Here is a 13,029-nt window from a genome sequence, read left to right on the forward strand (position 1 = left end):
GAAAGTGCTGCCCACATGCGAAGTCCAGGATAATGGCGGTGGCGTCACATCTGAATTGTTAAGTCGGACGGATGTCACCTGCGCAGGTTAGAGCCCCTGCCAGTGATGCTGCCTGAGAAACGCTTCCCGTGCGAAAATCCTCCGAAACGTGAAGCGCTTTGTTCTGCGGTCAGACTTGCGACGCTTCCTTTGGGGGCCGGGGCGATTGCTGCGGATAGGGAGGAAAGGCGTGTCAGGCATTTATTGTGTTCGAGCGTCGCTGAGCACCTGATATCCTGGGCATCACCCTGTGAGGTACTCGAGATTCTCCAGCTGTGGTAGGAGCTGGCCCCTGAGCTCAGAGAGGTTAGTGGAGAGGAAGTCTGACAGCAGGGGCCCAAAAGAACCTGGACTCTCCTTTTGCGATGGACTAAAAACCATTTGCCCTCAGCTCTGTATTAGTGTCCTCGGGCTGCCACCAGAAAAATGACCACGAGCCGGATGGCTTAACACGACAAAAATTTTCTGTCTTGATTCTGGGGGCTGAAGTCTGAAATCTGCGTATCAGCAGGGCCCCGTTCCTTCCTAAGCCTCCAGGGGAGGATCCTTCCCCGCCTTTTCTAGTGCCTGGTGGCTCCTGGCAGTCCCTGGCTTGTGGCCGCGTCCCTCCGGCCTCTGCCTCCGCTGTCCCGTGGCGGCCTTCCCCTGAGTGTCTCCACATGGCTCTCTTATAAGGACACCAGGAGCGGAACTGAGGGCCAACCTGATTCCGCATGACCTCATCGTAACGAATGACGTCTGCAAAGACCCTATTTCCAAATAAGGTCACGTTCTGTGGTTCTGGGTGGATGTGAACTTGGTGGGGGGTGGGGGGGGGGACACGACTCAGCCCAGCACAGTGCTGGAGCCCTGGGCACATGACCCATGCTGGACAGTGCCCAGTCTCCATCCAGAAGCACGTTCCTGTCCTTGAGAACTCGGGACTCCGCTGGGGGTTTCCTCTTCCTCTATCTCCTTCTCCTCCTTTTTTTTTTTTTTTAACATTTTTTTAAGTTTATTTATTTTGAGAGAGAAAGAGTAAATGAAGGAGGAGCAGAGAGAGAGAGAGAGAGAATCCCAAGCAGGCTCCACACCCTCAGTGCAGAGTCTGATGTGGGGCTCGAACTCACAAACCGTGAGATCATGACCTGAGCCAAAGTCGGACACTCAACCAACGGAGCCACCCAGGTGTCCCCTCTTCTTTTTTTTAATTAAAAACAACTTTTGGAAGTAATCTCTGCATCCACTGTGGGGCTCAAACCTACAACCGCCAAGTCAAGGGTCAGACGCGCTACCGACTGAGACAGCCAGGCGCCCCAGGACTCCGCCGGGGGTCCAGCTGGTCACAACCACACCCCAGCATGTGAAGGGCTCAGAGGAGAGATCTGGCTCCCAAAACCAGATCTCTGGATGGATAGAGCAGAGCCTTGAGGGAGAGGATCCTTCAGGAAGGCTTGAACTGGGGTGAGGTCCCTTCCAAAGTCTCTGGGGACCTAGCAGGACCCCCGCTGGTCCCCTGACAGGGGTTGTTTGTGCTCTGGGGTCTCGGTTAGAAGTTGGAAGGGGTGCCCGGGAGCACCCCGCCTTGTGCTTGGCCTCCCATGCTGGGCACCGACCCTGGCCCAGCAGCTGCGAGCTCCGGGCCCTCCTCCCGGTGGCTGCCTCCTGCGGTCGTCTGAGTGTTCCTTCCGGGCGGAGGAATGTCCGTGCTGTCCCCACATGTCAGCGAGGAAAGCAGTCCCAGCGTGCTCACTCAGGGCTGATGCAGAGCCCAGCGGACGTCAGGGTCATGGAATCCTTCCTCTGGCTTAAAGCAGGCATCCTCCGTGGGTGCGTATCACCCCCAAGGGTGAAGCCTGCTTCTTGAGGGAGAAATTACCTTAGACGTCCCAATGGCCTGTGGCCCTCCCCTGGCCACCGTGTGTAAACGGAGAGGCAGCATGTCTGTGTTTTTCACTTTTCACGGAGGAGGGCGAGTAGGGGGAAATGTCTCCCAGGGCTCCCTCGGGAGTGATGATAAGACAAGACAGACAAGCGCTGGTCTGGCCCAAACCCCTTTGGCTGCAGCTTCGGCCACACCGCGGCCTGGGCAGGAACGGGTACACGTGCAGGGCTGATCTCCCAGAGAAGCAGACGTCCTTACTGCTCCGTATCCTCATTCCGGCCTCACGAGACTCCACCAGGGAGTGACTTTGTCTTCTCCATTAAAAAAAGAAAAAAAAATTTTAATGTATATTTATTTTTGAGAGAGAGAGAGAGAGAGAGAGAGATAGAGAGACAGAGCTCAAGCGGGGGAGGGGCAGAGAGAGAGGGAGACACAGAATCCGAGGCAGGCTCCAGGCTCCGAGCCGTCAGCACAGAGCCCGACGCGGGGCTCGAACACCTTGATTCCGGACTTCTGGCCTCCAGAGCTGCAAGAATACATTTGTGGTCATTTGTTTCAATGGCCGCAGGAATCCGGTACAAATCCCATTAGTGTTTTTGTTTGTTTTTGAGGGAGTTGACGGGATTGTGTATGTATGTGTATGCACACACACGTGTGCATGTGCACGTGTGTGTGTGTGTGTGTGTGTGTGTGTGTGTGTGTTGAGGGTTCGTCTGCCCCTTCCTGCCACCTTCTTCCTTTTGTTGCCACCCTACCTCCATGTCCTCCTGGCCCCCACCGGCCTCCCACGCCCTCCGTGGATGGGGCCGCTGCTGTCCTCTCCTCTAGGAAGGCGGCCCCCGGGGGTGGGCAGCTGTCACCGCTGTGCCTCCCCGGGCAGACAGATCCCCCGAGAGGAACCCAGGTTGGAAAAGTCCTCCTTCCTATAATTCCCATTTTGTGCGGCACTCAAGCCCCCGTCCTTGTAAAGGGATTAATGGAGCTTGAGCGGGGCCCTCAGAGCCAGAGGACGAGGTGCGAATCAGAGATCGGAATTAACGTATTCGCGAAGGGCAGGCGACTTCTGGAGAAGGCCCACGCGCCGGCCGGCAGAGCGGGGCCACCTCGGCACGGGTCTTTGCAAGGAGACGCATCCTGCAGGTGATGCCTCATAAACTGCTCCGAGAGCCGAGCAGTAATCAACGCCAGGAAATAAATTCTCCGAAAATAAAGGCGACGCGAGTATGGGTGGAGGGAGGAGGGCCGTGATGTTTGTGGCAGGCAATGTGTTTGAGATCCTGGGAACAATTCATGCCCAGGAGCCCAGCGATAATTTACTCGAGGCTTAATAGTCGGCAAGTCCCCAGGCGTCTTTGGGTGGAATTTATTTTGGCACGACGTAGCCCCTCTGGGAGGAAATGGAGAAGTAGACTCGGGGCAACCGGCCATGCCCGGGAAAGGGCTCCTGTCGCCTGGGGGTCCCGGGCCAGATCCTGTCCAGGCTCTGGAATAGAATTCCTCTGTCTGCTTCGGCCTCAGGCACTGCCCTCCAACATGCAGGGCACACGCATGTGGGGATGACCGGCCGGCGGGCCTGACACACCAAGTGGGGGCTTTCCCGTGTGGCGTGTGCGGTGGGTGGTTAGAGAGCCCCGGGGGCGGGGGAGGGCACACGCCTCCGTCTGCTGGCCCAGCGCCGTCCGTCTCCCTGTTTCAGTCCCTTGCAGGGCAGCGTCTGGGTCCCCAGGAGCACGGCAGGCCCGCTGCCCCTGCTCACGTGCTGAGTCCCTCCCGGGAGGGCCACCGCGGCGAGCTGTGCCCGCTCACCCCTGGCTTCTCCCACCTAGGTTTCCCCCGGGGGCCGGCCTCATGGAGCGGATCCAGGCCATCGCCCAGAACGTCTCAGACATCGCCGTGAAGGTGGACCAGATCCTGCGTCACAGCCTGGTTCTCCACAGCAAGGGTGGGGGCCAGGGCACCCCTCTGCCTCCAGGGGGCCGGGGTACCGCGCGGCCCTGACCGCTCCCCGCGGCATCTGTCCTGGCTCCTGCCTCAGGCTCTAAGTGGGATGATTTGGGGTTCACCCTGCTGTGACCTGGCGTGAGGACAGAGGTCTTGGAGGACCTCTGTGGCCCCTGCATTTCTCCTGATGTGGGGAGCAGCAGGCTGGGGGTCCCCCTCAAAGAGTTTTGAGTATATTTGGGTGGGTACGTGAGGTCTGCCTATCCAGACACGGGTCCATAGACATTCAAGCCAGCTCCTTACTGGTTCTGAAGCCGCTTTGGAGGGGGAGGGCTAGTGGCAGAGGGGGGAACCCGGGCTCGGGGGCCCTCTGTCAGGTGGCCTTTCAGGTGAGAAAACTCAGCGGAGGGAGGGCGGTGTGGGCTCCTCAGTGACCCCTTCCCACCGCAGACCAGGCCTCTCCAACACTTCGCGGGGCCCCTCCGTACACCCGGGGCCTCAGCAACCTGACCTTCCCTCCCTGCAGTGTCTGAAGGCCGGCGGGACCAGTGTGAGGCACCCAGTGACCCCAAGTTCCCCGATTGCTCAGGGAAGGTGGAGGTAAGGCCTGGGGCTGAGGGCGGGGGTAGAGGTGACCGGGGTGGGGGGCGGGGCAGGCTCCTCCTCAGGGGCTCTGCCCCAGACTAGCCCTGACGTTCTGCTAGTGGGGGCTTCTCTGCCCAGCCCCCTGACCCTGGCACCGGCTGGCAGAGACCAGCCTCAGGGGGATGGCCTCTCCTCTTGGGCCGCCTGCCTGGCCCACCAACCCAGGTTGCTCCCCACCCTGGCAACCAGCTGGGCTGAGAAAGCCCCCTACCCCACCAGCCCCACCTCTGGGGGCTCACCCCCAGGGGCCCGTGGCTGCATGAAGTCTGTCCATCTGCGGGGTGCAGTCCGTGGCGTAAAAGCCAGCTCGTCACTGGTTCTGAACTCCCTGAGAGGGTAGAGCAGAGGCACTGCAGACCCCCTCCTCGGTGACATGTGGGGATCACTGTGGGTGGGGCCTGCTCTGACTCCTGTCCCTGTGCCCTTGGAGTCTGCTCCTGACCTTGGCCTCAGCTGAATCCTGCTCCCCATGACCAGCCAAGCCCTGAGCTGCTGTGTCTCCCACTGTATGGCCTGGAGCTGTCCCTGAATGTGTCGTGACCTGGCCTTGTTCTCCCAGGGTCCTCCTCTTTCCGGGCCTGGGGGACGGTGGTCCTGCTCGGCCTTCCCTGAGGTTCTCAGCAGCCAGGACACAGGGCTGGGTCGTGGGGCCCTGGTCTAGTTGTCTTCTCTGCTTCTGGCCCTTGCTGCTTCTTTAAGTGTGGCAGAGGTCCCGCCCTGAGGGTCCCCGAGGACATGCATGCCGAGAGCCTGCCGAGGGTGTGGGTGGGGCTGGTGCCAGCACCCTGGCCTGGGCTGGCCCTCTCCACAGTGGATGCGCGCCCGCTGGACCTCTGACCCTTGCTACGCCTTCTTCGGGGTGGACGGCACCGAGTGTTCCTTCCTCATCTACCTAAGCGAGGTCGAGTGGTTCTGTCCCCCGCTGCCTTGGAGGAATCAGACAGCCACCCAGATGGCCCCCAAGCCCCTCCCCAAAGTCCAGGTAGGCGTGGGAGGTGGGTAGGCCCGTGAGGGGCTGGTAGACAGGCCAGCTGGTCTCCTCAGATGGGGCGTCCCTAAGGGTCATCAGGTGGAACCCTGAGTGAGGCCAGCCAGCCGTGCCTGCCTGTCCTACCTTCTGGGGATGCTGCAAGGCGTGGCCTCCTTGAGGGGCAAGCTGGGGCCCCGGAGGCACCCCCTAGATGGAAAAGAATAATAGTAACAATAGCTGTCGCTTCTGGAAGGCTTCCAGGTGCTTTATATGTACTTAAACCTCCCAGCAGCCTTTATGCGACCGCATTGAACAGATGGAGATTCTGAGTTTAGGGAGTGGCGTTAACTTGTTCAAGGCACCTCGTTACTCCAGCTCCACTGAAAGGTGGCCCGGACTTCCTGCCATCCGAGTACCAGCTCTGACCACTACCCTCGCTGCCTCTGTGTCGCAGCTGAGACCCCTGAGAACTGTCACAGCTGCCCACCCCCAAAGGGCTTGGGACGGAAGGCTGGGCTGAGACAGAAGGTTGGGCTGGGGGGTTAGTGTTGGTGGGTGAGACCAGGGCTCCCCGACTGTGGGGGCTCCTCGGCCTCTACAAAGGGCAGGAGAAGCTAGAGCAGGCCCCAGCCTCCCAGGGAGGGTGCGGGCCCCTGTCCCCAGGGGCAGCAGGTGACAGTGATGGTGCAGCTGGGGGCTGAGGGCTGGAGGACCCAGGTCTGGGCCCCCCTCCAGGCAGTTTTCCGGAGCAACCTGTCCCACCTCCTGGAGCTGATGGGCAGTGGGAAGGAGTCTCTAATCTTCATGAAGAAACGGACCAAGAGGCTCACGGCCCAGTGGGCACTGGCTGCCCAGCGGCTGGCACAGAAGCTGGGAAGCGTCTGGAGGGACCAGAAGCAGGTACTGCTTCCCTGTGCATTCAGGGAGCTGAGCTCACAGAGCTTAGGAAATGAGCTTAGGGCCCCAGGTTTACAAGTAGGCACTGAGTCTGTCTTTGAAAAGGTTTTATTGAATTTATTTAAATTTTAGCTGGGACAGGAGAGGCAGAGTCAGGATAGATGCATATGGTGGCCCCGGCTCTTTTCACGTTTGGGGTAGAATGACAAGCCTTCTCCCACACTGCTTAGGGGTTCTGCCTTCTGTAGACATCTTGTGCTTTTCAGGCAGAAAAGTCATGGCATTTGCCTAGAATATTGAGAATAACGTAGCCTGTTTGGGGGAGATTTGTAGGTTCGTCCGTCCATCCATCCATCCATCAATCCATCCATCCATCCATCCATCCATCCATCCATCCATCCGTCCATCCGTCCATCCATCCTTCCACCTATCCAACCATCCATCCATCCATCCATCCGTCCAACCACCCATCCATCATATATCCATCCATTCATCCATTTGTTCACCTGTCTGTCCGTCCATCCATCCATCCATCCATCCATCCACCATTCTATCCATCCATCCATCCATCCATCCACCCACATATCCATCCAACCATCCAGCCAGCCAGCCACCCATCTGTCCATCCATCCATCATCTATCTGTCCATCCATCCATCCATCCATCCAACCACCTATCCATCATCTATTCATCTGTGCACCCACCCACTGTCCCATCCACCCATCTATCTATCCATCCATCAATAAATATTTACCTGACTCTCACATCACCCTGTTTATTTCTTTCAGAGTCCCTATCATTTCATGAAATTATCTCTTGTCTGTGTTTACTGTTGTCTACCTCTTCCATCTGGAACGTAAGCGCCTTGAGAGCCGGATGTGAACATCTTGTTCACTTTTATCCCCAGTGCCCAGTGCAGTCACTCTGCCTCTTGGTCCCCCTTCTGGTGCCAGGAAACACCTGCCCAGGCACAGCCTGGAGGCAGCATCTGCTGCTGGCCAGGTCTCCCTGGGGGTGGCAGGGCAAGAGCTGCTGCTCCTCCGTGCTGACCCTGTGTCCTCCCTCCGTGCTGACCCTGTGTCCTCCCTAGATCCTCGTTCACATTGGCTTCCTGACCGAGGAGTCTGGTGACGTGTTCAGCCCAAGGGTGCTGAAGGGCGGGCCTCTGGGGGAGATGGTGCAGTGGGCAGACATCTTGGCCACTCTCTATGTCCTGGGCCATGGCCTGCGGATCACAGTGTCCCTGAAGGAGCTGCAGAGGTGAGTGCTGGGGAGGGGAGGGGAGGGCAGGGCAGGGCAGGGCAGGGAAGGAAGGGGAACCTGTCCCCCGGGGGCCACTGCTCTGCCTGCAGTTCTCTGGGAGGTTCTTGGTATACTGTGGATAGTGACATTACTAATTCCCTGCTCCTCTCCATGTCGGTTCCTGGTCATGTTTGGGATGCGCCAAGGAAGTATATTTGCATAGTGCTGTTCAAAGGATCCTTTTCTCCATCTTGGGCCAACAGATGCCCTGGTGTTTGTACTCAGGGGCTGACAAATACCAGTTTGTGGAATTGAGCCATGTCATGTAGCTGGGGTCCTCTTTGCCTGCCGTCTTGGGGGGCTTGGTGGAGTCTTGGAGTTTTTCTTCTGGAATTGGACTCCTTCCTGGGCCTGTTCTGGGGTTGGGGGGCTGGCAAGACCTGGGGGGTGGTAAGGTGGGCTGCTGATGCCTCTCCTTCCCCAACGCTTGCCTTTCCAGGGTCCCCCTGATGCTCTTAGAGGTGGGAGGTGGTGACGAGAGGGGGAAGGATTGTGTGTATGTGTGTGTGCATGCCTGTGTGCAAGTGTGATTAGGCTTAACTACTGCACCTGTGAGATCTAGAAATACAGTTTTTCTTCATTTATTTATTAATGCTTATCATATAATATTTGACACATACAAAAATGTATGTAACAGATGTTAGGAAGTGCAAATATAGGGTGTCCTCCCGTGATTCTGCCAGAATTCTCCCAATATTCCCGGGGCACCTGGGTGACTCAGTCGGTTAAGGAAGTGACTTTGGCTCAGGTCATGATCTCACGGTTCATGGGTTTGAGCCCCGCATTGTGGTCTGTGCTGACAGCTTGGAGCCTGGAGCCTGCTTTGGATTCTGGGTCTCCCTCTCTCTTTCTGCCCCTTCCCCACTCATGTTTTCTCTCTCTCTCTCTCTCTCTCTCTCTCTCTCTCTCTCTCAAAATATAATAAAATAAAATATTAAAAAATTTTAAGTATTAATTTAAAAGAAAGAAAGAAAGAAAAAGAGAAAGAAAGATGAAGGAAGGAAGGAAGGAAGGAAGGAAGGAAGGAAGGAAGGAATATTCCCAGGACTCCTGTATCCACCTGGTGCCCCTTCTCTCCCTGATCCCTCTGCCTCCCCCCCAGAGGAAACTTGCAACTTGGACTCTGTGTTTATCATTTCTTTGCTTTTAAAAAACAAATTAATTTTTTACATGGTCATGTATCCATAAACAGCATACGGTTTACTTTTCTTTTGCTTTGAGCTCTGTGCAAATGGCATCTACTGTATGTAACGTTTGAGACTTGCTTTCTTCACCCATTATTATGTTTCGATGATTCACCCATGTTGTATGAAGTAGCTCTATTTTTTTAATTTTCACTGCTATATTTCATTATGTGGATGGTCCTTAATTATTTATCAGTTTTTGCTGACTGTGGACATCTTTTTCCTGCTTTTGTAACTTATCTTGAATGATGCTATGGTAGACACTCTTATACATGTCACCTGGGGAACCTGTGTCATGGTATAGACTGAGTTTCTCTTTGGGATGGACTAAGGTGCACAATCATTGGGACTAATGGTGTGAAATAATGCCAGCTGTTTTCCAAAGTGATGGCACCGATTTCACCCCACCAACTGGAGGTCCTCAGTGTCTGTGTTCTCACCCACACCTAGTGTAATCAGGCTTCCTAACTGAGGGTGGTGTCGAGTGGTATCATGATATTTTGTTATGTTCTTAACTTGCATTTCCGTGACAACTAACGAGGCCGAGCATTCTGTCATAAGTTGGTCCTTCTTTCTCCTTGATGAAATGCCCACACACGTTATTTGCTCACCTTTCTGTTGGGTTGTTTATCTTTTCCTTATTGAGTTGTTGGAGTTCTTTGTATATTGTGGGTATAAATCCTGTGTGAGTTATATCTGTTTAAAAATCTTCTCCAAATTTGTGGCTTGTCTCTGTCATTTTTTCTTTTTTTCCCCCCAAGGAACAGAAAGCCTTAATTTAATGTAATCAAAAGCATCGATCTTTTTCTCTTTATGGTTAGGGATTTATGGTTGGATTTTTTCTTCCTCTTTCTCATTGGTATTTGGATGAGACTGTTCTAACTTGGCCCCAGGGCATGACTAAGGAAGGCCTCAGAGTTGTTGCTACACGCGGCTTTCCTTCATCAGCCCATTAACTTACTCTGAGGTGGTTTTCAAGCTAACGTGTGATTCCTGTCCAGAACTTGCCCGCCATCTTGATGGTCTGTTGGTTCTGGATGTCTCTGATCAGCACTTTGTCCTGGCCACAAATGCTGATGCTCTGTAGCACAGGAGCATTGGAGAGCGGAGGATACTGGCGGGGACAAAGCCATAGACAATCTTAGGTCAGCGTGGTTTGGGCAGCTACTCATCCTCTCAGTTTTCCCCTGAACTTGGAGTCTGCCAGTAACTCGAGTAGGGCTCCATGTGACCTTGATCGGAGGGTGGTACTAGGACCAGCTCTATGGATGGAGGATTACGGGGAGAAGGAGGCTGATACCAGGTTGTGCTGGGAGGCCACTAAATGACCTAGTGGCTTGAAGGTTTTTATCCCTGTGGCTTGTGATTCACTGCTGGAGTCACTGTTTTAGACCGATGCACTTGTCTGCAGTAGGCCTAGGGAAGGTGAAGTGTCTTCAGAGAGGAACAATACCTATAAGGGTTCACTTTGAAGGGGGAAGAAGGAAGATGACAGGGACTAATGATGGGGCTGTATGGTGTGGCAGCACTGGGAAACACAATCCCAGGTTGGGGGCAGCAGGTTCTGGGGGAGGAGTTGTCACCTGGGAGTAGCACATCCCTTACCCCTCAACCCCCCTACCCCCAGCCCCTGCCAAAATCTGACAGGAGGTCGGTCACCAGAGTGGGAAGGAACTGGTCAGGGAGCTGTCCCTGAGTGCTGGTGCTGAACCTGCAGACTAGCTACTCAGCACTGGGAGAGGGAACCAGCATGTCCCTCACTCTGACTCTCACCCTGGTGGCACTTTGTTGTCAGACCAAGCTGTTCACATTGTGCAGGGCTCTTCAGAGCTGAGTGTGCCCACTCACCACCCGCCAGCACACACTGCTGCTCACCTCCAGCTCCCTCTGAACAGAGGACTCAGATGCATCAACACTGTGGAGCAAAATGCTGCTAACGTTTTTGCAAATGATGAAAAGAGGCATCTTTGCCTGGCCTGGACGCTTCCTGCAGGAAAGCCAGATAGGGTGGGGGGGAGGTGAAGAAAAGAGAAAAGGGAGCCTGTGTCTGCAAAGTCAAAGAAGTCTTGGGCAGTTTGTGGATGGCACCAGCAGGGGTTGTGGTTAGCCACAAGCCAGACCTGCCTTGGGCAGAGCAGCAAGCAAGGGTCTAGGGGCCCTTGTCCCCTCGGTCATCAGAGACCCTAAGATACAGTGGAAAGAATCCAGGGGGTGAGGGCTGTCCGGACCCCTCATCCCAGGCTCTGCCACACACAAAGTCCCCTGTGAGTGTGAAGCATCCTATCAGCATTACTGACACCTTGACCTGCCTCAAGGTTAGACGAATTCACGTTTATCAGATGGGGTTCAGCTTGATTCCTCCCTGCATCTTCTGGGGCCAGAGACATGAGAACTTCCTTCCTTTACTGCTCCCTGAGGGAATGGGCAGGCCTCTCCCAGGCATTTGTGACAGCCTATCAACCACCCTGAGCGAATCATCCCCCCAGGGAAGAGAAGGTATTTGACAAGTCTTCATAAGAGATAGGAATTTACCTCAGTTACTCTGCTTCTCAACCTGGGCTGAGGTGTCTTCTCGCTCAACCTTCACCCTGAGTCCTTACCTGCCCAGAGCACTTCCTCCTCTGGCCACCTCTTGGGCCTGGCACTGAGCCTGTAGTTACTGCCATTGCTTATCCCAGGGCCAGTGCGGTGCAGGTGGGGTTCACTGCACTCAGGAGGCCTTGAAAGTGAGGCGCTTGTGTAAGGTACCAAGGTCTGAAATACCTCCTACTGCCAGCTCGTTCACTACATGCGTGCGCCCACATGATGCCCACATGTGCCCATGCGTGCGTGCCCCAGCGCATAACCGTATATGCATGCCCATGTGCGTGTGTGTGCACATGCGTGAGGCCCCTGTGCATACCTCATGCATGCACACGTACATGTCTATCCCTACACATACCCACACACAGGCAAACACATGTGCAAGCACACACACACACACACACACACACACACACTCACACGCCCCACAGGCACTCCATATCTTCCTGCCAATACATCCCCTCCTGCCAGGCTCCTGTGGATCTGAAATTCCCAGGAACAGGGGCTCCGGGGAAAGGTTGCTCCATTCCTGATTTGCAGTTTGTTAAATGGGCAGGCCCGAGGCTGTGCCCAGATAGCTCTGTCCTCGGTCCCCCGTGGGAGGTAGGTGTGAGCAGAAGCTCTTGCTCAGGGCAGAGTTGTGTCAACAGCCCAGACACCTCAGGGAACAGTCTCATGAAGGGGTTTTCTAAATCTGTTATCAGAAACAATTCCAAAACAGCTAAAGGAATAAAAAAAAAAAAAACTATCATCTCCAGGAGACATAATCCGGTTATGTCTACAAAATTAACAGCATTAGCTGTGGTCGGAATACATCTCAGGTGGGGATTCTTACCCTCCACCCGCCCCCCCGGCCCTGTCACCGGCTGCAAACATACTAACATTTGGGCCCCACTCTTGGTGTCTCTATTTAATCGGTCTGGGGTGGGTGTCATTATTACGTTTCCCAAGCTCCCCAGATGATCTAATGAGGAGTGAAGGTCGAGAAATGGAAACATTGAGGCTGTGGTTTTTGTAAGCACCCCCTGGAGCCCCCCACCCCCACAGTCTGGGCTGCTGTGGGATTGGGACTTTGTAGAAATGTGCGAGCCGGCCTTCATGACTTGTTCACGAGAACTGCCCTCTGTGTCTCCGGTGTAGGTCCCGAGGGCCTGGATTCCTCCCCAGAGCACCCACGCTATGCTTGGTGGCAGGGGTGGGCCAAGGAGGCATCCCTTGGAAGTGGCCCAGACAGTGGGGCCTGCCACGCCTCCAGGTGGGAGCCTGCTGACCTGGCAGCTACTGTGCCCCATGCCCTCTCTTGGATGTACTTTTCTCCCGTGACAGATGCAGGCCAGGGCTGTGAGCTCCTGAAGCTCATTCTGCCAAGACCACCCAGCGCTACCTAAGTGCAGGCCTTTCCTTCCGGCGGGGATGTAGACACAGCTGCGTATTTGCCGTGACAGAGCCCCACAGACTGAGTGGCTTCGACGACGGCAAGCTGTTGTTTCTCAGTTCTGGAGAGGTCCTAGATCAAGATGTGAACAGGGCTGTTCCTTCTGAGGCTGTGAGGGAGAATCTGTCACAGACCTCTCCCGGGGCCACTGGCGGTTTGCTGGGGATCT

The 13,029-nt window shown here is 55.3% G+C and overlaps 1 protein-coding gene across 3 annotated transcripts in view; it reads left to right on the forward strand.

The window, feature by feature from the left end:
- Positions 1 to 13,029, forward strand: part of MGAT5B (alpha-1,6-mannosylglycoprotein 6-beta-N-acetylglucosaminyltransferase B) — a 73,805-nt gene that overhangs the window by 24,217 nt on the left and 36,559 nt on the right. For all 3 annotated transcript variants that reach the window (XM_045044558.1, XM_011289402.4, XM_011289403.4), the window contains exons 4-8: positions 3,730 to 3,845; positions 4,371 to 4,444; positions 5,301 to 5,471; positions 6,195 to 6,359; positions 7,447 to 7,616. In XM_045044558.1, the coding sequence (XP_044900493.1) occupies positions 3,730 to 3,845; positions 4,371 to 4,444; positions 5,301 to 5,471; positions 6,195 to 6,359; positions 7,447 to 7,616 (696 nt within the window). The remainder of the gene's footprint in view (positions 1 to 3,729; positions 3,846 to 4,370; positions 4,445 to 5,300; positions 5,472 to 6,194; positions 6,360 to 7,446; positions 7,617 to 13,029) is intronic.

This window comes from Felis catus, chromosome E1, assembly GCF_018350175.1.
Source record: "Felis catus isolate Fca126 chromosome E1, F.catus_Fca126_mat1.0, whole genome shotgun sequence".
NCBI classification, from domain to species: domain Eukaryota; kingdom Metazoa; phylum Chordata; class Mammalia; order Carnivora; family Felidae; genus Felis; species Felis catus.